The sequence below is a fragment of the Rousettus aegyptiacus genome, unplaced genomic scaffold (genome assembly GCF_014176215.1).
Source record: "Rousettus aegyptiacus isolate mRouAeg1 unplaced genomic scaffold, mRouAeg1.p scaffold_m13_p_7, whole genome shotgun sequence".
Lineage (NCBI taxonomy): Eukaryota > Metazoa > Chordata > Mammalia > Chiroptera > Pteropodidae > Rousettus > Rousettus aegyptiacus.
The window spans coordinates 99,307,194-99,331,771 of NW_023416310.1; the positions used below are offsets into that span (position 1 = coordinate 99,307,194).

General features: G+C 44.5%; 1 protein-coding gene across 3 annotated transcripts in view; it reads left to right on the plus strand.

The window, feature by feature from the left end:
• SPOCK1 (SPARC (osteonectin), cwcv and kazal like domains proteoglycan 1) overlaps window positions 1-24,578 on the plus strand; it is a 451,375-nt gene that overhangs the window by 178,472 nt on the left and 248,325 nt on the right. For 2 of the 3 annotated variants that reach the window (XM_036225148.1, XM_036225146.1), the window contains exons 3-4: window positions 17,549-17,557; window positions 22,588-22,633. In XM_036225148.1, coding sequence (XP_036081041.1) covers window positions 17,549-17,557; window positions 22,588-22,633 — 55 coding nt within the window. The remainder of the gene's footprint in view (window positions 1-17,548; window positions 17,558-22,587; window positions 22,634-24,578) is intronic. The other variant, XM_036225147.1, reaches the window with a different exon arrangement.

Sequence of the window (24,578 nt, forward strand, 5' to 3'; positions counted from 1 at the left end):
TCCTTACAGATAATTCAGATTTATTGGCTTTACCCCACCCAATTGCCATCACTTGTTTTGGACTATGTCTCTACTCATTCAGAGACTTCTGCTGTGTTAGACTCTTATGGTTGCCCAGAGAGTGAAACCCAACTCAAACTAGCTGAAGCACAAAGCCAAGTTATGTTCACATAATTTTAAAGTTCAGCAGTGGGTTTGAGGCAGGTCCCCCCAGGGGCTGCTCTTGCTTTCTCTTCATCTCTCGGCTGCAACTCCTTTGACTCATTGGCTGCATTCTCAGACATGTTCTTCCCATGTGGCTGGGAGTGTGTTCTGGGGAAGTTTCAAGACAGCTCTTCCTAGCAGAGTCTTGTGGAGAGAGAGAACCCTCTCTCTCCAGCATCTGTATGCAAACCCAGGGAGGACTCTTACTGACCCGTGGGGCTTCATGCCCATTCCCGGGTGAATCACTGGTGTCAGGCAAGGAGGGTGAGCTCACGTGGTCCAGCCCTGAGTCATGTGGCCTTCTGTGTGGCTGGGAGTGTGGTCAGCCTGAACCATAGTTAAAGGGTTCTTTTATGAGAAGGGAGGTGACCCTGTGGGACAGATGTCCACTTCAGTGCTCCAAGCAGAGCATCTTCAGGCCTCACTCTAGTTTTTGTCTGTTGTAGGAGGTCCTTATACCTCAGTCCACCACTCTCCCAGCACAGGAGAGCACCATTCTTACCAGCTGGGTTTGACTCTGGCCTTGGCCTATCAAACAACCACTCAGGCATAAATCTCCCCTCCTATATCCCACTTCAGTGATGGTGACCTCCCTGGTATTGCCATGGAAACACCATGATATAAGGGCCTAGTCTGGCTTATAGACTTTACTGGCCTTCCAGGAGAGAGAGTTTGGGGTTCAGATCCTGCCAGTGACCTTAACTGGCTGTTGAAGGCAGTTTCCTGAACCTTGTTTTCGTCGTCTCTCAAATAGGGGCAAAATTATTAGCTACTTTATAGGGCTGTTATGAACATTAAATCAAAGTTGGCATGGGGAGAGAGTACTTAGCCCATTGCTTGACACCTAGTAGGTGCTTTGTAAACAGTGGCTCTTCTCCTTGCCTCTGTCTCCACGCTCCCCATTGCTGAGGCAGACGGTATATCTCTTGTTCTTCCTTAGGTTGGCAGATAGTTTAGGGAGGTGCATGGCATGTGGCTAACCATGTGGATTGTAGAGCAAGACCACCTGGACTGAATCCATACTCGCTGTCTCTTGCCAGTTGTGTGACCTTGGGTTGGCCACTTAACTCCTCTGGGCTTGGGCACCTCATTTAAAGAATGAAATAGGAGTTCATGAGGGTTATGAGCTTGAAACAGTGCCAACACTTCGTAAGTGATTAATACATGCATTGTTACCGAGGCCAGGGCCAGGTTTCCCTTGTGCCTCTCTGGCTTCCCACACTTGTCAGGGTTGTTACTGGGATGGTGCCCCTTCCTCTCCCTGACTGTGGGGTTTGCCCATCCAGCAGTTCACCCAGTGCCAGAAAAACACATTCAACATGTGAATGTTTCCCCGAAAATGTCTTTTTCTGGAAGAGAATTTCTTCATTTCCAACTAAGCAATGACCTGGCTAGATCACATAAATACAGCAGGGACTATTTCTATGTTCCTCATCCTCAAACTTTTTTATTGGGTATAATACGTGTGTGTACAAAGTGCCAATAAAATAGACTGATCTCCAAGTGAGCATGCCCAGGCAACCAGCACCTAGGTCCAGACACAGAACATGCTAGCACCCCAGAGGCTTGACTTATCCGCCCCTAATTGTATTCCTTCCTTCTTTCCCCTCTCTTCTTCCCAGAGGTTACTGCTGTTGTAACTTTTCATTGTACATTAGTTTCAACCTTGCTTTTGAACTTTATATAAGTGACATCACACAGTTTATATTCTTCCATGTCTGGTCTTTTTTCACTCGGTAATTATGCGCGTGATGTCGTCCCTGTTGTGATACGTAGCAGCAGTTCATTTGTTTTCATTGCTGCCTAGCATTCCGCTGCCCATGCTATTGTTGGATATTTGAGCAAGTATTGCAGTTTATGAACTCTCTTGTCTGTTACTTTCCGTATACCTGTACTCGCTTCTATTGAACATATTCGTGGAGGCAGCACCTCAGTGCCCCACGCTCACCAGCAGCACATCAGATGCCAGTCTCCTCGCATCTTTTCTTACACTGAGCCTGGGGCTCGTTTTACTATTTTAGTCCTTCTGTATATTTTCGCCTAGGGGTATCCTATTTCGAGAAGTGCCTGTTCAAATCTCTTGCCCCTTACTTTTAATTGAGTTGTCTGTCTTTTTCTTATTAATTTATATAGCCTTTACATATTCTGGATGCAAGCCATTTGTTGGTTTTAAATGATGCAAATATCTTCTCTCACTCTGTGGTTTGTTTCTTTCACTCACCTTATGGTGTTTTTCGATGAGGAAGATGCTTCATGAGTTTTCTTGTTTGTATACCATCTCCCTTACATATTTTAAAGCAACATCTAGAAAAATGTGTTTCTTGCTGTTGTTGAGTGGAGTGTGCAGCAGTCTGCGGCCTTATTCTGGCTTCAACCAACATATCTCCAGCTGGGAGACTTGTATTTTTTCCTCCTGAATTGCTTTTTCTTTATGAGGAAACAAAACCACCTTCACTCACCTTTGGCTCTGGCTTATATGCTAGGGTTTTTCCCTCTCTTTTTTAAAGACTTTAAGTCACTAACTCTTTGGACCTGTTTTTAGACTATGGAGCCAGAGGATGCTGTGTTTTAAAGTAAAGCAACAGGCCAATAAATCATTCCCTTTACTCTTTTTCTCTTCAGATGCTAATATGATGGACAGGGTTTGAAAAGAATAAAAAATGCATGTAAGTGAGAATCATCTATTAAACAATAATTCCACTAATTATGGCTGCTCATTATGAACATTAATCAATCCTTTTGCTAAGCACTCGACACGGGTTACCTCATTTGGACATTGTAAATTCTGTAAAGTTGGCCCTGTTAATAACCTAATTTTATAGATTGGAAAAGCAAGGTTCCATACTTTTCCAAGGTCACACAGTCAATGAATGTTGGAGCCAAGATTTAGAGTATGCTCTGTTGGACTCCAGAGCTTCGTGCTAGCAAAGATGCAGCTTTGCTTTTTGCGTTTTGGATCAAGCCAATCAAAGCACATTTCAGGCCTCCTGCTATGAATGGTTCAGTACTAATGAAAAATTAGGTAGCTTCTCCTTGCCCAGTTCTCCATCTCAGAAATAAATCAGTAAGACTGTCTCCTTGTGCCTTTAAAGTTATTCAATTTCTCCTCATTCTGGAAGGCATTGCATCTTGTTCCCCTGGTGCTATCAGGAGGACTTGGAAGTTTTGTTTATGATATGGTGATCTTCAGAGTTTAGCAACACCTTGGTCTAAAATCATTTTTGCGAAAATCATTGTGAGTCCAAATTTCCCTTTTAAATGTAGTCTGATGTCCAGGTTTAGCAGCAAATAACTTCCCAGTCTCAGAAACCTAGGAGAGGCCAGTGATTACAGTCTTTGGCTGCTTACAGATCCTCTCTCTATCCATTGGTTGAAAACCTTTTCTGTCCAGCCCACTGACCAAATTCTCACAGCTATGAGGGTGGGAATTGGCCCCAGTTGGGGAGATAGGACACTCATAAGAGAAGCATTAAGTAAGATTCAGGATGCTGCACTGGGCTCTCTATGTTGTGGGCAGCTTATTGTCAAGACTTGGAAAATAGTCGGCGTGGGTATGTCCAAGGGTCCCCGAGTTTCTTTGATTCTTGGTTTATGGCCAGAGTAGAGAAACAGCTGCCATTAACTATCTGTTCTTTCAAAATGTCAGTAGCATTGTGCCTTGAGTAGCACATTTTCCACAGTTGATTTAGAAGCTACTTCTACATTGTGGAAATAGAAAATCATACAGAAGCTAGGGCTGGACCCGACTCCCTCATGCTGGCTGAACGAGGCACTCTCAGTTCTCTGGAGACCATAACAGTGGGACTGTTGTAGCTAAGCGATCTGTCATTTGGAGGTGACTCTTGCCACTTCTCTCCTTAACCAGAGGGTCTTGCTTCCACTTGACTATTGATTACCCCTTGCAAAGGGACTTCCATTTATATTTAATTTGAAAATGGTAATTTCTTAATTTTATGGTTTGTGACTTCCACTTGCCAATTGCTTCTCTCCCCAGGTAGGTACAGCCTAAAGCATAAACAACTGTTTTCTGGGTAATTTTCCACATTGTCCTTTGAACAATTTAGCAGTCATGAAGGGGCCTGGGAATGACTGCCCTGGCCTGAACCAGCCGTCCGTAGACACAACTACAGTGGCAGCATGAAGATGGGCTGTTTAGGGAGTTCACAGCTTAGTAATTGCTGAGAGCAATTTGCTTTCTCTCACTAGAGTCTGTCTAGAGACAATTGCAGAAACTTTAAGGGGCATCTGAGAAAAATCTTGTCCTTGGAGGTGAAAAAGAAAAACATGCAATTTCTTTCACTGGTTAACTAGTTCCTAACAATTTATGTTTTTGCCCGTTGAGGTCTCGGGAAGACATTTATGAGTGTATTTATTTTTTCCAATTGGGTAGGACGTGGGAGAAAGAAAGTCTCATGGATCCTCTTTCCCAGCGCTGTCATTCCCAGGAAGTGTCACCGAGTGCCGAGGCAGAGGCAGGCCTCTGTGCTGTCAGACTTCCTGCAGGTTGTGGCTCAGCTTGCCTCCTGGGGGTTATGACGAGGAGTCTGAGCCTAGGGAGTGGAGCATGCGGTACAGTACACATGGACCAATCTGGGGCTGGGCCCCTGGCCATCTTTTCCTCAGGAACTCTGAGCAGAAACAGTTAACATTATGTTAACGACAGCTGTATGGGTGGTGGGGGAGGGGTGATAGCCTTGGAGACAGTGGCCATGAGAACTGTAGAGGAGCCCGTGGAGGCACCTGAACAGCAGTCACACTGGGTCTCATCCATTTTCCTTTCAGGTTAAGAATCCTTTTAGTTAAGGCTGGAACCTACACCATAAAAAATTCAAGATGTTAGGCACATTTTCCAACTGCTCTTAGCTTCCTTTAATAAACTCTTCAGCAGTGATCACCAAGGGAGTCAATAAATGTCCGTTGAACTCAATAAGATTTGTGTAAATCTTCCTTTAAAATACCTATTTTCTACTGTTATCACCTTTTGGAATAATGAAGCCCATTAATTCACACTGTGTGTGAAACAGCGGTCTCTTTTTTCCTTACTGCAAAACTCAATCCTGAGACTTTGGGGTGAGAACGAGTTTGGTTTTTCTTAGTGGCTGAGGCCTGGCGCTCGAGTTCCTGTCACTGACTTCCCCACCACCCTCCTGCTCTGTAAGTCTGCACGCTTGACTCTATTCTGTCTCCTTTCACTGCTCCATGCTGCAGGCTCACCTGGCTTTTGGTGAGGCTGCTCCTCCTCCATTCTGCCCCCATAAGAGGCACACTGGCAAGGCTGCTGCAGGGGCCTTGGTGACATGTAGAAGGAGGAGTCTATTCTGGTGGGTGCAACCTCGCTCCAGGGTGCAGCTGACGCATGCAATGCACATGGGATTTCAGCCCCCACCTCTTTCTTGACCTGGCATTCTGTACAGTGAGCAACCTGTACAACCATACACGGTGGTTTTGTGGACTCACGTGTGAGGTCTGTGGCCGGGGCTCAATACACAATAGACATTCAACAAATGTTAGTTCCCTTTACATCCCTTCTTACCCATATTATAAATTCGCTCTTGGCCGAAAAGAGAGTTGCCAAGTTTAGAAGTTTTTTGAGGCCGTGAGGTCTAGTGGAAGTGTAGCTGGCCCAGGCTCAGAGCCTGCCCAGCTAGCGCTTTGACACTCGGCCAAGTGTGTAAGCTAAGGCAGGTTCCCTAATATCTCAGCACCTCACTGCCCTTGTCTTGAAAATGGGGCCACAGACAGCATCTACCACGCAGAACAGTGGAACTCATGAAGTAGTCTGCCTAGAGCAGGGTGGACCAACTCAGCCTGCAGGCCAAATCCAGCCGAGGACACTAGTCGAGGATATTTTTGCATGTTTTTAAAAAATGTGTGATTGTCTGTGGCCCACAAGGCCAAATATATTTACTCTCTGGCTCTGCATAAAAAAGTTTGCCAGCCCGTCCTGTGGGGAGTGGAGCCCTGCCTGGCACAGGGTGACACCTTTGCGCAAGGTATCCTCCTTTTTTCTCTTCTTACAAATCTTTGTCCAGGGTTCCTCCCTGCCTGAGCATTTAATGCAAACGCCTTGCATCACCAAGATTAGCTGCAAAGGCCAAAGCCGGCCTCAGAGGGAGATCCGCTCGGAATGGAAATCCGTAGCAGTTCTGTGGTTTACATCTTTTTCCCGCCTTTAGGTATAAAACTTATGGAGGACCATGTGTGCTTATAGTTACCACAGGTCTAAGTAGCTTTTGATAATCTCTAATAAATCATCATGCTTAAGCTGAGTATTGGAACATTTTCCTGACAGACTCTAAACTGGTTATTTATTTTCTAAGAGAAATGTAACCAAAATGGCTTGGTAATGAACAGCCGCTGCTGTTACGGGACTTGTTCACATTATGGTGAGGAAGATTTATATTTCCGGGTAGAGCATAGCTGCAAAAGACTTAAAAATAATGTGGTCCTCAAAGAGCAGAGACAGTGTTAATGAGCACAAAAGGTCTGGGGAGCTGTGGTCCAGTGTGTGTTCATGATTTATTCAGAATTTTCTCCAGTTCTACCATTCAGGCGTAATTGCCGCATGGAAGAATGCAAGGAACAGCAGGACGGCAAGCAGGGGACCCAAGTCAAATTGCATCTGATCTATGGTGAGGTAGACCCCACAGGCTTGTTCCCACAAGCGGGGGTCGAGGAACCGCCCATGCCCTGCGTGGCTGTTGGGTCAGGTCTGAGCTTGCGCTGCTGCTAGGAGAAGAGGCACATGAGTCCGGGATGATTCACAGGTCAGACCGCAGACTGGTGCCCTTTGCAAGGCCGTATCGCTTAGAATGTGGGTAGCCCTCCTGTAGCCTGCTCCATGCCATCCTCTCGTCGGCCAGTCTCCTGTTTCATCCTCTGTCCTCCAGCCCTAAGTTCCACCCCAGCATCCATGCAGAGATCTGATGTTATAGCACATTCCTCCTGGGATTTCAGTTCTTTCTTTCCATACTCTGGCTTCACCCGTATCTTATCCCTAGAGGCTCAGTTTCCCTGGGCTTTGTCAAGGGTGGGCCTTTCCCTTCAAAAGAATTAAATGGCTGGTTACCAAGAGAAGTCACAATTTCTTCACATACCAGCTCTGATTCAACCAGTAGCTGTTCTGAGTCTGCTGGTTGCTCAGGTCTGAGCCAGGTCCAGCAGAGTCCGTCCACTGGGAGCTGATGGTCCAGAGCTTGGTGAGGTGCTCAGCCAATATGGGTGATAGTGGCTTGTGGAAAGAGCCCAGGGCTCTGTGGTTGAACAGAGTGAGATTTGAATCCTTGCTTTACTGCCTCCTTCTGTGTGACCTGGAACAAGTTACTTAACCTGTCTGAGCCATAGTCTCCTCAACTGTAAAACGTAGAGGATACCTCCATCCTTGCAAAGTCATTGTGATGGTGATGAGGGAACTCAATGTAAAGCGCAGAGCACGATGGTTGGCTAGTCGTAGATGTTCAGCAGACATTTGCTACTTCCCATTGCAGATTGAACACAAGTTTGAATTCGTGTCTCTTGAACTCCCTTAGAAAATTGCAGGGTACCAGTGCCTCTCTAAGACCCGAGTCCTTGCTCCACTGCTTACTAGGTCTGTTTTGGGTCTCTAGCAGAAAATGTTCTCACATTGCTTGTGTTCATTTTCCTGGTCACTGTATCTTTTCCCTTCAAGACTATTTGCAGACTCTTTTCATTCCCTTTCCTCCTCTCCACTAGTTCTTTCTTCTCCTCACCTTCCATCCTTACCTGGACCCAGGCTGATCAGTGTGCCATAAATTCAGGAGCCAGCTAAGGCCCTCTTCCCCAATATTTCTTGCCTCCCTGTTAAAAGACACCCTGGCAGGATTTTGGCACCTCAGGCTTGGAAACCTTATGGAATGTGATTGGCCTGGGAGCTGTCACAGCTCTCTTTACCTAGCTCTGAAGAAAGGGTACAGGAACAAGCTTCGATGACCAAGTGTAGGGGAGATGGTCATGAGGGTGCAGAAGTCCTGCCGGGCTGTGGACGCAGGAAGAACAGAGTTACTGAGGACAAGCCTTGACTTAAAGCTACCTGTGTGTAGGGGGCTCTGTCCCCAAGGAAAGGCATTAGGTGCCTTGCGAACCTAAATTTAATGTTAGGAACTGAGCCCTATGTTTTCCCCTGGGGTTATTTCAGCCTGTGCCCCTGTAGAGCCCATATCTGTAGAGCACATTTGCAGCTGCATTCTCAAGTGGCTTTTCTAGAAGTTCTGCATTTATCCAGAGCATAAATGGTATAAGGACCTAACACGTCCCTAGTTACTTCTCTTCTCTGGGCAGCTCTAGTCAAGGGAAATCCCTGAGATTTCAGAGACCCTCCTCAGAAAGGATTCAGGGCAGCATTGCTTTGGGGGCTTGGTTTGGCATTCGGCAATGCTGAGTCAAAAGTAGAGTGTATCACAGCATCCGAGGAGGCTCTGTACCTACCTGGGGGCGGCCAGGATGATTCAGCTAGAATTTTGCTCTGGCCTAGACTATTTTGGGCCTTCCTGCAAGCTGAAGAAGGGAACTTTAATGGCTGATTTATAACCTAGCAGCTCTTCCCCAAGCAAACATGTCTGTATTATCATCTTATTATGAAGGCATTGCCTCCTTCCTGCTGAGTCTGTTCCCACCGATAGCAGGAGTGTGGGTCCCATCAGGAGCTAATGAGATATTCCCAGGCAGGGCACCTGTAGATGACTGACAGACTTCAGTGGCAGCCGACAGATAATGAGAAATCCACCACACACATGCTTGCTTGCGGCTGTAGATCACACACATTGAGCTGTGAGTAATGTGATTACTTAAGTGGCATTTTATTTACACTTTTGCACAGAGCAGTGGCTGCTGCTTTTCCAAAACAGCCATCACCCAGATTTGATTTCTTAAAAGTCTTCTCAGAGTCAGGATAGCAGCATTGCAAATATACTAATCCAGAGGAAACTTGTGGTCTGTTTTTTAAACTGTTATCAGCTTAGAGCAGAGGATATACTGAGGTCAATTTAAAAATTCAGTTGCCATTTTTGGTGCATACTACATGCTGGGCATTTTGCATATGTCCCAACAATCCTCCCAGTAATGCCGGTAACGAAGGCATCCTTGCCCTCATTTTACAGAGGAGGTGACGGAAGCTCGCAAACATTGGAATGTTTGCTCAGAATCACTCAGACAATGGCAGTGTAGACGTCAAGAGAAGGTATCAGTTAAAAAACTGCTGTAGGCATTTATGCTGTTTATGTTTCAGATGGGGAAGCAGAACCATTGATTTCAGCTCCAAGCTGGGTTAAGGGCTGAATTTTGTGAAAAGAACAGTGTGACGAATGGACATACGAGGCTTTGATGGGCAACACCAAAGAAACCCATGCAGTGTCATCCCCAAATAACCCTAGCAGGCAGCCCTGACAAGGTGTCTCCAGCTCTAGCTGCGATTTGTGCGTCCTGCTGGTAAATCAGATGAGGAATCTGAGCTATGGATGCCTTATTAAATCAAGCTACAATTTGGGTTTGTTGCAGGAGCTGTCACTGCCTCATAGGTAAATGTATGATTTCTATGGTGAGTTCTGGGCCCTTCCACTGCATGTTTCTGACAGGGGCCATGGCTGTGAGTGAGGGGAGTGAGCTGAGGATCACCCCCTGCCTATTCCAGATTTTTTATCCCTTAATAGGGTGGCAGAAATGCCAGGGCAAAAGGAGTAAATGAACAGTGACTGTGTGCCAGCCCAGAAACAGGCTCATAATCAGTTTGTGGTTCTATTCAGCTGCCTAGAAACATTTCTGGTCATTGTCCTAGGTCATGGCTCAAGAAGCTCTTCCTTGTTACTTTGCACTTGCTTCAGGCTAAGCTGTTGTTGTGCATGAATCTTATACTGCAGATTTCAGTGCTGTGTAAGTTCCTGTAAAAATGATTTTACCTCTCTGGGCTAGAGTTTCCCTGATATAATGTTGGGGTAATGCTGTCTTCATTTTCCCTGTCCTGTAAGACTTCTAATGAATGAATGAATGTATGAATGAGTAAGTGGGTGAATGAATAGACAACATACAAATTAACATGAAATAATTCATGTTAATTTCTTAAATATTGAAAAATAATTAAAAAAGTAGAAGCAGGGAGAAAACTCTTATATCTCCCCCGACCCGTTTAAACCGTTGTTACAATTTAAATTTTTCTCTAAGCCTTTTCTGTATTTTTTTCCCTTGTCATCTCATGATGGGTCATGGGCACTATTTGAGGATAGTTGAGATACCTAGAAATGTGACCATGCAAATGACTAAATGAGAAGATCAATGGAATGAACAGGACTCAGCATCGCTCCAGTGTAGCCGTATTGTCCTGGCTCCATGTGTGTTGGTGGCTGTGGCTCCTTCTTTCTTCACAGGCCTCTGAGGGGGTTGGCTGTAGACAATGAGAGTAGGTGAAGCAGTCACTGTTGCTTTGGTCCTCATTATGCTTCTTAGTTTTCTGTTTTCTTCCTATGCTTTTATATGTAACTTTCTTTTAGAAGCTGGAAATGCTCATCAGAGAAGGTAGTTTGCCTAAAGAGTTTGATCTTGGGCACTTTTTCAAGGAATTTTCTCTCAGTAACTCTGAGCATCATGTGAAAAACCCAAGTAGACTCTTTCTTTCATGTTTGTAAGTTACTTAATAGAAGGGGACTTTAAAGATCTAAGACATAATTACTGTTTGTGTTCATATTAGGTCCTTATATTTAAAGCAAAAGCAGCTTATTGCTTTGGTCTGTCTACATCGGATTCTTCTAGTATATTTTAGTCTTTGCCAGTCTGAAAATTGCTCCTACTTTATTTACACAGAGCTTTCAGGCATATTTGATTTATTATTTGACATATTTAGAATCAATGAATTTTAGAGCTGGAAGGCACTTGCATTGTTATTATTAACATTCCTGTTATTCCCTCAAATAATAAATGAAAAGAAAGTATAAAAATAAAAGCATTACATAGTTTCTGCCAGCTGAATGCTTCTCCACAAGAAAGAAATATGCCCTTATTGATGTGCATTTTGTTATCATATAAATGATCTCACCTGAAAATTTTGCCCTGGAGGGTTTTGATTTTAAAAGATGGGTACCAGGGACCCCTGGTTGTTCATCTCCTCTTCCTGCCCCCTGCAGATAAGAATGGGAGCTTTCAAAGGCTCAGTGAGAGCAAGAGGCAATTAATTATTATTATCACTAACCGGGAGACCTCCAGGATCCTGGTACCCAGGGCATGGTCGCATGGCATGGTCTTTGTTCTTAGGGATCTCACCTCCCAAGCGGAAGATGTTTATTTAACAAAGGAAAGGTGTAGCAAGTTGGCAGTATGTCTCCTCAAGATGGAAAGAGGGACATGCACACAGGCTAGCCAGTTTCCATGGTGGCATGGTGACTCTCGCTGATGTGGTTGGAAAGGCCAGGGTTCGAGCTAACTCTTATCCCTGGGGTAGCATGTATGGGTCAGTGTGGCTCTTCCAGACATTGCTCAGCCTTCCAGCTAGAGTGGACAGATTATAATGATGTCAACGAGCAGCCACAGTAGCTACAGAGCTTCCTAGTCCCTCCCAGAGCAAAGGGCAGATTAAGCGTTGGGATGTTGGGAGTTTAGGGAGACCCTGAGCGAAGCTGACAGGTATCTCTGTGGCTGCATCTGGGCTCAGGCTTCATTGCCTCTTGCTTGAGCTGAGCACTGTCATAGCCAAGACTTGTGCTCAGGTGCATCACACACGCTGGTTCGTCTGCCTGCAGCGCCCCGTCCTACCTGACTCTTCCTCTCCTGGAATGCTCTCTGCCCATCGAGACTCAGCTTGAGTCCCATTTCCTCAGAGTCTTCCCTGGTTCATAGGAATGGTGGCTTCCTCCTCTGCATTCCTGTAGCTTTTATTATTATTACTTTTTATAATGATCATGTTGCCAGATAATATTATGCTTCATCTGCTTACATTTCTGGGTCAGATTGGGGCTTCCTGAGTGTAAGGGCTTCCTGGTTGATACTTCTAGCTTTTTCTAGTACAAGAGCAGATATATAGCAAATGTTCCCTCAGTGATTATTGCACACATGTAGATTATTATGTTCACTGGTATTCTTTGCCTCTGCCCAGCTTCAACCTCTCTCTGGGTACCCCACACCCCAGAGGGGAGACAGGCCAGCCAGATGTTCATGGAGTAGACTCATCCTTGGATTCCCCCAGTAGAGGGGGCTGAACTACCAGTAGGGGACTGACTCATATTACTCTTGGTATGAGGACAGTTCTCTTGTCACTTCTCTGGTCTCTCCGTCTTGTCACATGACATAAGTAAATCATCTACTGGACTCCAATGAGTAGGTTTCCCAAGTGTAGAACCTGGCCGAATTGCTTTGTTGTTCATCTCTCCAAGTCTCCCAAGTCTACCAGGCATCTTTTGGGCAGTCTAAGGGTGAGAGAGTGTGTTATGTCAATCACAGGGTTGCATAAATACTTGTGGGACGAGAAGAAAGGCGGCTTTTCTCCACGATCCAGTGTTTGTCAGATCCAGCAACCTTGGGGAGTGTGGGTCCTGTGGAGAGTCTTCAATCAGTCTCAGGGGAGTGGTCCAGCCCTCTGGCAAGCCCTAGCTTTAACCATGGGTGTACCTCAGAGAGGGGATGCCTACCCTTTTCCATGGAAGCTTTGCTGGTAAGTGTAGAAGGAAATTGTGGGTCAGGAGTGTTTCTGACTCTTGTTATCTCTTACCATGGGGGAAATGTCACTTTAGAAATTGCAAATTTCAAGTGAACACTCTTAAACACTGACTGTATCACCATTGGCTAAAAGTGGACAAAAGACCAAGCTTGACCAGGTTAATGTCTGGGGCTTTGGTGAGGAGCATCTGCTGTATAAGTGGTCCAAGAGCCAGAGCCTCAGGCTGCAGAGGAGGGAGGGCAGGGTGACTGCTAGGGCACTTTTGGGGACATAGTGAGGCGAGTCTTTATTGCTACCCTTCCCAGATGTTCCCTTGAAGAGAGGAGGCTGAATGGTAGGGCTGGGAGGAACTTTAGCAGGCCTCGTTGTGCAGCTAATGATAATTTCATGCCAGGTCCGTAGCTGTAGGTTCCCAGAGCGACGGCTGGTGCCAAAGCCACCATTTCCTCCATGCCATGCCTTCTTGTCAGTTTTGGCTGTTGCATTTTGAACTGGGGTCCAGGGAGTGCTGGTGGCAGGTGGGTGCATGCACAAAGGCAGAGGACTACTGCAGCTTCTGTCATGAGTCCTGGTGGCCATGACTCTGAAGACCAGGGAGCCACCTGGGGTCAGGGTGGCTCAGAAAATCAGGTGTCCTGTCTACTTTCCTAGAGCTAGGTGCATGACAGATGGACCAGCCATCCAGTCTCACAACGACGTTGTGAGGCAGGTGTTTCTAGCCCCCTCCTCACAGCTGGGAAGGCTGAGGTGAGACACGTTAAGTCATGGCAGTGGTAGAGAGGGAAGTCTCTGGTCTGTGCGCTCATCTCCCATCCCTTGGTCTCTCCTGTCAGCACCTTCACAGGGCAGCCCGTCCTGTCTCCTACGCCCGGGGTCCCCGGTCTTCACGTGCCTCTTGCTCCTCCCTTCACGTGGTGCCACTGAGGTGGCGTTGTGTAGTAGTTAGAGCATGCTCTTCGGAGTCAGGCAAAACTGAGTTCAGATCCCCTTCATTTCTCACTAGCTGAGCACCTTGGATAGTAATTTCATCCCTCTCAACTTCAGTTTCCCCCGATGGTGCCTGTCTCAGAGGGTTCTTGTAAGGGTTCTGTGAAATAAAACACAGTCTGGGGTTAGCATGGTACCTGGCACATTTTAACCATTCAAAAATGGTAGCTTCTATTATTAACATATGATTAATGTTACTGTTACTATTACTTCTTTTGATTTGATTTCAACAAGTCTTGAATCTTGCATTAAATTTCAGCCCAGCTGTGGTGAGCCAGGTCACGAAGTCTCCTTGTTCTTTGGGTTGACTCAGAGCCTTAAATGTGGGGTGAGGGTGTCAGGCACAGGGCCGCCTGTCTGCCTCCTGCACAGCGTGGTCGATTTCTCCAAGGCCTTCCAACATCATCCCTGCTGGTCCCAGGTTCCAGTTACTGCCCTTCTTGAGGTCACTGTAGGGAGCTTCCCATTTCACTTTCCTCAGAAACCTCCAGGTCACAGAGCCTATGGTTTTGAGACGAAGGGGGAATTTGTAGCCCAAGGTACTGGCAGAAAAAAAGCAGTGGAGGTTGAATTGTTCTCATTATTCCTGAGTTCAGTTCGAGATGCTCCTTGAGCACCTGTCGCAAAATGGATGCTGTCCTGGGCCCTGGAGGTTTGGCATCCAGGCCCCTGGCCTCTGTGTGGCTGAGTTGCAGGAGTGGCCAGCCACTGCAGTGTGGGTGGGGCAGGGATCTGTTGGGGGTAGCACAGGGGGCTGGAGTCAATGCAGCAGAGACACTGAAGGTGTAGAGAGGCTGGAGACAGGGAGGGCCACCCATGGGAAGCATTGTCTAAATTGAGATTTGATAGAGCAGTACTGTCAACCAAAGAAGGATAGAGAAGGCTGCTTCACAGAAAGAGGAGCAGCATGTGCAGAATTTCAGAGGGCAAAGAGAGCACGGGCTGTTGCAGGGCCCAGAAGTCGTTCATTCACAGCTAGAATGAAGCATGTGAGCTGGTGTACAGCTCTGGAGAGAAGGGGAGACTCAGCAGAGGCTGTACCTTGCAGGGTCATGTAAGCTGCTACTGGGCCAGGCCTTAGTCTAGGAGCCAGGGGGAAGCAACTGAAGTATTTTAAGCAGAGGGGCTGATGTGACCAGAGTCCCTTCAGGAGGCCATAGGAGCAGGGTGGAGAACATCCTGGGCAGGGCTGGAGGGTGGCAGAGGCTGGTCCGGGCGCATGGCAGTGGCCCGAGGGGAAGCTGTGGAGGCCTCAACTGAGGGAGATGCTGCGTGGTTGCAGACAAGTGGGAGATGTGAGAGACCCAGGAGTGAGGAGAGGACTTGGTCAGTGTCTGAAAGCAAAGGGAAGGAAGAGGGAGGGCTCCAGCCTGAGGCCTGGGTTCTGGCCTGGGCACCTGGGTGGACTGAGCTGGGGAAGCCACAAGGGGCAGACCTGAGAGTAGAAGATAGAGATAATTTTGGAAAGCTCTGGAAGCTGGGGAGAAGGCCTCAACTAGTCTGCTCCTGGTATGCTGTCTATGGTAATCCTGTCTCCTGGTCGCCTCTCAGTCACTATGATTGAGTTAGCCAGTGGAGCTACACATTAGAATCACTGAGGAGCTTAAAAAATTCCTACTATGGAGGCCACAACCCAGACCACTGACTCAACAATTCCTGGGTGGGGCTTCAGTGTTTGGAGAGCTTCACAGTGACCCTGGTGATCAGGCCAGGATGAGAACCATTGCTGTCCCCAGTCTCTGCAGCCATCACCTCCAATGCAGGACGGGTGAGGAAGCCAATAGCTGGGGTTTCATACTCCGAAAGGTAGCATCTGGAGGCCTGCCAGCCTGGGTGGTGGGGAGGGGAGGGAGGGGAGTAGTGGCATTCTCAGAAAGAGGGTAGGACCTAATCAATTTGGAATTTGTGATACTTGGATAAGACTGGGCCTCAGGCCAGTATAATTTGTATTTTCTGTGAAGTAAAGGTTTACAAGGTGGCAGGAGTTTTGTTTGGTGCGCCAATGAGATGGACCCTTTCAGGGTTTCTTCATCTGTTTTTTACATTTAAATTAATGATTATGTAGAAATTTTGTTAAGAGCAGTCACAGTCCCCTTACTAGGCTATAGTTAGTCATAATTGATATGTATGCAATATGACACGTAATATCTAAGAGTGGTTCAGAACTCCGCACCAGATGCACAACATAGCTCTGGTGTAGTATTACCTTTCTTTTTTTAATAGACGGGGTCACTAAATCTTACAGAGTGGGAGCCTGACCTTTAAACAAAGACATGCCGGCAACTCAAATTTTCAAATTTCATTGAATTAATTTTTTTCTAAGCCACTCTTCATATGTGAGACTAATATAATTACATGCGTTGAAAATATTTCATAATTATTTTTCCCAGGTGCAGTTGGTCTCCCTTCACTTGGGCCTCCTTGGTAAGGTTCAAATACATAAGATGTCATATTATCGAAATTTTCAACATATTATTCTCGAAAGCCTATTATTTCTCCCAGTGTTCCTGGGACATCTCAGTACTATAAATCTCTGGAGATGGACACAAAGTGTACATCCTGTATTGAGTAACTCTATGTGCCTGATAATATATACCAAGCACTTTGTCACATTACCACGAATCATTGTGACTCAACCTTCAAGCCTCATTTTATGGATAAGGGAACTGCAACTCAGAGAAGCTGAGTGGATTGTGCGAGGCCACACAGCTGGCGAGTGCTGGAGGCCAAATTTACACTCATAACTGCTTCCACGCCTGTCCTGTTTGTAGTGTCCCCTGTGCCTTTGTTCCACGGGACTGGGTGCTTCTCTCCTTCCTGGATATTTAGGAATCTGTTCCTAAATATCCAGACATTTCAATAATTTTGCTAACAAGTTCAGGAGCATGTATGGCTTTCAGTCTGGGGAGACACCCCTTGTCTTGGTTAGAGGACAAATGGATCATCCTATACCCATTCATATTCCCGTAAGAAAAAGCCACAATGCAGAGCATACTTTGATGAAGAAAATCCAGACTCAGTTTTTCTCTTTCAGAAAAGAACAAGTCAGCAGGTCACTTCCCCCACCTCCCAGCTTGGATGGACAGGGACAGACAGGGTCCTGAGGAAGTGATGCTCTCTGTGGTGGTTATAATCCTTTAATTGGCTGCAGGCACCATGACAATCTCATTCATTTTACATACTTCTAAGACCATAAATCCATGTCTTTCTCAGATTTTAGACCCTTTCAAGCTATTTTGGTGCTTCAAGGCAAAAGAATTTCTTTGCAGAAGTGTAGAAGGTCTATTACTCTTGGCCTCTGATGTCTTCTTGGGTTTTTACTGAATTTCACACCCTTTGGACCGATGTCACAAGAAATTGTTCATTTGAAACTTTCATAGATAGTAGTCATGAACAAGTGTTGGATTTAATCATAATTTTGGTGGCTGTTCCACAGTAATGACACAGATCACTAGAGCACTCAGATTTCTCCCGCTTCAGGGATTCCACTCTGTAACCCAGTGTTCTTTCCCGTGAACTCAGTGAATGATGGGGACTTTTCAAGGGAGTGGTGGTCGGTTGACTTAAGGGGAAATATCTGCCTGTGACCTTTCTAATGTTTTGATAATCTGAACGTTTGATGCAATTATAGAAAATGTTTATATTCCTTCCTATTGTGTGATGTAATTATTTTTTTCTCATTTATAATGCTTTCGTACTCAGGAAGTTGAGGTAGGTTTTTGACTTTTCAACTGTATGTAGACATAGCGTCAAAATAGTTGCCAAATAAAATGTAAATTTTATTCTAAATTCTAAATCTCGGTGGTAAATATTGGTTTTAGTTCAGTGAACCAGCACTGCACACATTTATTCTTCCTTGGTATATCCAGAGGATGCAATTTATCAAATGCATATAAACAGTCCATTTGCTGCTTTATCTTTTCTCATTAGTTACAGTACAACTATGATTGTCAGTTATTATCTGTGTTTTACCGGTGGGTTATTTATTGAAAGAGCAGAGCAACTGACATTGTTATTTTCTGAATTAGTTTGTCTGAGGCCTGCAGACTTTATACCAAATGTCAGACCAATTTATCAAAAATCGTGCTATTGAGGAAGAACGTGCTTTGGAGTGTATGTATAAACATATACTCACCTATTTTACACACACACCAGTAACGGTTAATGGGAATTTCACAGGGATACAGAGATATTAAAGCTGGAACAACTTACTTATATTTTATACAATTCAGCCCAGACTTACTGTGTACTCATTACTCACTCCTGGTCGAGACAAATGAGGCTCCCATTTATTTTCTGGGCTGGTAGTTTGAATTATCACAGGTGATCTTCAGAAGAAACTACAGGGTTCAAATAACTTAGCTAAAATATTTATGACGGAGAAATGATCTATTTCATGTGAGCCGAATGTCTCTGATTTGTTGTATCTGAAGCTATGAGGTAGATAACGTAGTACATCATCTTTAGAAGTGGGGATAAAGCAGTTGGACTTCAAAAATGGTTCTCATTGGGTTCTACCACGCCATCTCTTCCTCTGAGTCTGCCTTGATAATTTTGGGAGCTGAGGCAAGCACCTCGTGAGAGAGGCAAATCCCTGGGGAATATTTGAACTAAATTGCATCAGCCATTTTAGGGCTATAGGAAAGTGGAAGAAAAATTCAGTTTCCCATTCAAGTGGGCTGGAACCATAGACTTTCCAACTGGTTATGAGCAATCCATGATGAAGAGCCTTAATCACTCAAATTATAGTAGGAAAATTTTTGCATCATTTCTGTTATCGAGGCTTAAAGCTTTTATTGGAAGATGTTGTATAGAGCAGAATGTTCTTTGGCACATATGAATATATATGTGCATATATATTTTATTAAGTTAAATATTGATAAGTATTATATCCTTATTAATGTCTATTATGTGTAATATACAATGTGTTATATATTGTACATAGATGTCCATGAATGCTTATTAAGATCTCTATCTCTGAAAACCTAGACTTAAATTCCTTTGCACCAGCCACTGGGTGCCGATCATTTCACAGGGCCCAGTACTATGTTAGTAAAATATTTAGTAAGATAAATGGAGAAATATGGTTTTATCTATGTCGATTAGCTGTGGAGGATTAAAACAACTTGGGGCCATAATCTTTCCCAGTCTCTGATTCTGCCTGTATCACAGGCACCACCTCCTCCTTCCTCATCCTAGACAGGTAATGATTTGTCACTTTCTTACTGTGATCTATATGCTGACTTTTCATACCTTCCTACTATTACTTTATGATTTCAGACATAAGTCAGTATGTTCAAGTGTGACACTCTTTATAAGTTTTTCCAGATTTTAATAGTCCCTAAAGGCTGGGTAATTTTCATTTGTGAAGTGGAATCAGCTTTTACTCATATGGGTGGGATTTCAAGGAGGATGTTTCTCTGCCCTGTCCAGTGGAGGCCTGCAGAACCACACTGTGCAGCAAAGCCTGTAAAATTCACATGTCGTAACACTGCCATCTTTTATTCCTCAGCCTATGTTATGTACTTATAGGAGTTCTTGAATTTAATCAACAACTATATCTGCATCTTTCTATTTAGGTTTATGTTTTAAAAATTAACTGTTGCTGAAGTCCTTGCAAGTCATTGTTAAAAGTTTCACCACAGGATGAAATGACCAGTTAAGAGGCCAACTCAGATACGCATCTCCTGGCGAGTTCGATCTGATACATCTGACATGCTTTGCAGTCTGACTTTTAACAGGCCATGACTTAATTAGGGAGGAAGAAAGATCAGAGGTGAAGGTTCTTCAAGTCCTGCACTTTCCCTGGATCTGGATGGGACCCGGGGTCCACGCGGCAGGGGCACACTTGGATACAATACAACTCTGAGGTGGCATGCAGGCAGGCACACTGCTTCTCAGGGTGGGAATTGTCCCTCTTACAAAACTAATAGAACTGTCAACAGCAAAGGAAGATGTAGCTGTGTTTTAGGGTAATATAAAATACACACTATTTTTTCTTTTAGGTAGAAAATAAGATCAGAGAAAAGCTTGGGTCTTAGGCCTTGGAGAAATGACTAGCCCATGTATCGATAGAATGTTGATTCAGGGCCAGAGACAGCTGTCCTTATGTTCTTCGAGCACCCCACTTGTTAAGCGGGGCTCAGGGATGAGCACAGTCTCAGGAGGTGAAACTCTAGAAGAAGCATCCTTTTATCTTCATCTTTTCCCACATGGGTTTGGATCCAGAGTGGATTGATGGATATAGCCTGAGCCTGCATGGACCTGCGATCCATGCAGGCCAGTCAGACCTGGCTGGTAGAGTATGGAAGGGGGTTCCTTGAGTCTGGGCCTCTCATACTCAGATCTTGTTGCAGAGACACCTCTATCATGCTCACTGACCATCCCCCAAGTGGGCTTTGGTGCCCACAGTGCGTCCCATGTGTTCACGATCTTGGCCGGTGATACAGGGTTTCTCTCTCAGCTGTAGCCAAAGCAGTTACACCCAAGACTTTTAGCAGTTCCTGGCTCATTGGTTTTTGCTTTGGCAATCCACTTTCTTAAGGCAGAGTAAAAGCAATCAGATACAAGGAATCATTTTCTTTCCCTGCTTGGTCTTGCTGAGCCAAGGGGCTGTTTGAAGGACTCATTTTGCATAATGAGCTTTCACTCAAGGTGTACTTTCACATTTTGGCAGCAATTAGCAGTGTTACTACATTTCAATGGGCTTCAAATATTCTAATGCAGATATCTGCTTTTAGAGGCTTTATACTTAAAACTATGATTTTCCCCCCCAAGAAATTTGTAAAAATGGCAATTATAGTTAACCTGGAAAAGTGACAAGGCCCAGAAGCATGCTTCAGATTCCATCCAAGTTATAAAGTGCATTGAAATCATTAGGGAATGTTCAGTTCCTGAGATTTGCTCAGACCTTTCTTTGACATCAAAGAGAATGTGCCACATTGGACACACATCCTAAGCTTCCAAGGACTTCACATTCAAGTAGAAAGCATTTCACAAGATTTCACATTGCTGATGGACATGACACCGTCCTCTGGATGTGGTGAAGGGGGCATCGATGAACCACAGTTGGAAGGAAGAATATTTTGTTATTTTTTCTCTAATGGCGAAGATGAGTTCACCGTGGGTTATCTCTTCTCTTGCCCTTGTGAACAGCAGAATGTGTTAGCACCACGCTTGTGTGTAGGGCCATCAAGCTTTAATTGGGTGCTAAATTTCTAACTACCGTCCAGCTCTTAACTTAGAATCACGTTAACACTGGCTGCTGATTGTGAAACCGCACAGTTCCAAAGACTGGGATTGTATTTAAAATCATAGATGGAGAGAGATGTGGCAGACGGATTGTTTTAAGCTTCCTCAGTTATACTTCAGGGTGCAGACCTCAGAGACTTCCTAACCAGATGGGTGATATGGCCAGTTATGGCATAAAATTAAAGCCAGAGCAAAGTGGGCCAATTCCTTGGAGTTAAAAATAATTTAATGGCGAGTCACCAGGATCCCGAGGAACCTGTTCATGTTTATTCATGCTCTGGAAAATGGAATCACTGCCCAAGAAGCAATATGTTCTGATTTTACTCTAAATCCAGTTTCTCAAAATCTATTTAAGGGTTTAGGTGAACTCAACAAGGGTCTAATAAAGCCAGGTAATTGAACGACACAAAGGCCGATAAAATTCACAGGAGATTGTGTCAGCGATAAACTGTAGCAGGAGACAGCATGGACAATAATTTAAACTAATTGTGTGCTTTGATGCAAATTAACTTCTCTGGAAGAGAAATTGAGTCCTCATTTTGAACAGCTTTCTGAAACTGTCTGCAGCATGCAGAGTATCTGCCAAAAACATATATGGCAAATAATTTGAGTATAGTCAGGAGGACATTACACGCCCTAAAAGTGGTGTGGGGATGATGCCCATGGATGAAGTACCTTGCCTACTGTTTAGTTTTGCTGACAGGATGTGCTAGGGAGCAGTGGGGGTGGGCACTTGCTAGAGGTGGAGAAGAGAGAGCAGACAGCTGTGGTTTGGAAGGAAAAGGTTATTAGAAGTGGGGAAAAGATTAACTGTAACTATGAAGACATGAGTGACCCAGACCCTTGCAATTTCAAGGTAATGAGGTGTCTAATCTCAGAGCATAAATTGATGCCAGATGCATGCAAGGAAGACATGGTTATGGATCAGCCAGACTGGCCAGCCTTTGTTTTTTATCTTTACACACTCAGAACAGATGGTATTAAGCTACATGTAATGTCCGTGGTTAATTCTAACATTTGAATGGCCCTCTGTTCTTGGGTTTTGTGAGTACTGGAAGACTGGAACTGTGCACCACAAGTTCCATGTCTCCATGTAAGAGAAATGTTGACAGTTGAATTATCAGCTGTTACAAAGAGGCGTGATCATGGGTGAGAGCAGCAAGGCATCACCTGCAGAATAATTGATAGCAAATACAGCTTGCACTTGGATGATGTCTTGGTTTGTCAGACCAAGAAGAGCAGTGCTGTTTCCAAGAGGCTGAGATGCTTTTACTCTTCCTAGTGTTTAATCCATACGGCTTGGAAGACAATAATTTGAAAAGTAAATTGATATTTTTGATTGCATGTTAATATCTGTTTTGGGGGTTTCCTAAGCCATTAGTGTTCTCTGTGTTTTGGGAGGTAGAGGGAAAGGCAGCTTTTTATACAGTTATGTGAGAAGCTTCCTGAAATCTGACCTTCGTTTTCTATTTTTGTTTCCCCTTATGTAGGATGATTACTTCAGAAACTGGAATCCCAACAAGCCCTTTGACCAAGGTAATGGATGTTCCTTGCCGTTTATTCAATGGAAACGCTATCTCACTTTTCCTTCTTTGCATGCTGAGTTACCGTTACCACACTGGCCAGCTTACTGTCTTTACTGACTTTGGGAACTGCATTGACTGGGGTGATAGAAATTGTTTTATCAAATTGGTTATTTGTTTGAGATGGTCTAAGGTAGATTAAGAAAAAAATTTAATTGAGCTGAGCACAATTATCATTGGTTGCTTTTGTTTTAAAAAAGAAAATAGTAAAATTGTCGTCATACTCACCTGGTTCACTGTTGGGCTGAATCCAGTAATTTAATTCATAGATGAGACAATGCCCAAAGACGCTGCCTAATTTACATGACCCATGAAAATGAAACTTTCTTCTTAAAAACAGGTTAATCCCAAGCTTTCACAAGCACTGATATTTCATTTGTTAGGTAACTTCATCATGGTTTCTAAATGGAACTTGTTTCAGAGTTGGCTCACTGACCACTTGGGTTTAAGTTGGTTCACAGGGCTCTTCCACTTACATGAGCAAGCATAAAGCCAGTCTCCTGGTGGCCATCGTAAATCACCACCAGTGTCCTCCTGTGAGTTAAGACACGTGCCTGTTCCTATTGTTCCATGTGTGGCTGCTGCTGGCACAGGCCTTGCTGCAGAAAATGATGGTAGATTTTACTTCCAGTATGTATATGCAATTAATGCTGAAACTTAGAGGAAAAACATTACCTACCAAGTATCAAAGGTTTAGGCATCTGAGAGTGACCTCAGTTCTGTAGTTTGAATATTTGTCGTGACCATGATGGTCGACTTGACACAGAAATCAAGGAAGATGTTGACATGTAACATGGTGAAGGGTGCCCCCTTTCTGGCCTCTTGTCATTTTAATGGGCCACTCTTCCTCTGGACTCTGGTTTTCTTATACGCAAAAATGGTATTAAAATTTCCACATATGCATTTTAGCTCATGCCTCCAAGTAGGGCAACATTTTATTCTTTCATACATACAAGCACTTATTCATTCTCAAACATCGATTGAACTACCACTGTGTGTACAAGCACCAAGCCAGGTTCTGGGGATAAAGAAAGCCATGGTACTCACCCTGGGGGAGCTCAAGTGGGGTGTGGGGAGGAAGCTTGGTCAACAATTGCAGTGAGAGGTGCTATTAATGGCTGTGATGTAGATGGGTTTGGGGAAGCATTGAATCTGGAGGCGGGGACTGTGCGTGTGTGCGTGCACGTGCACACAGGGAGCAGGTGCCAAGGAAGGCTTTCTTTTGGAGGATTTGTCTGGGCTTATTTGTATCTTAGTGGCCTCCAAAAGCCTCACTTTTTTAGAACTTTAGCAATGATTGAATTGAATCATCACAATAAATCACATGCAAGCATATGAAGGTATTTGTAATTTAGTTTAGAAGTTTTTTATCAAAAATGGTAAACATATCTAATAATGTCTTTTAAAAGGATATACCTTTGTTTTGGAAGAATTCTCAGATGCAGAGCAGCACATTGTTCAGTGCCTGGTAAACATGCTGCTGTACAAACACATGTAGCAGGATTTTGCTTGGCTGACAGTGGCAGATTCTCGCTAGTCCAGGACCAGATATAGGTTCCTGTCCTTTAAAGATCAAGTGTTGCATAAATAACTGCCAGATTTACTCTTTCCCAAGGCTTATAAACAAATACAAAAACTTTACCCAGGGGAGACATTTTTATTGTTGCCAATGCACATTGGAAAGGTAACACATGAAGGTAGGCATCGTTTGCCCCTTGGGAATAAACGAGAGTTTCCCTTGATTTGGGGAGTTAACACAGAAAATTTGAGCACCAAAAAGAACATGGTATTTGAATCCACTTAACTGAAAAGTCCAAAGAATGATGGCAACTATTTCCAGCAGAGCCCTGCCCCCTGCTCCCTCTTTTTCTAGCTTTGCAGGCTTGAAAGCTGGATCT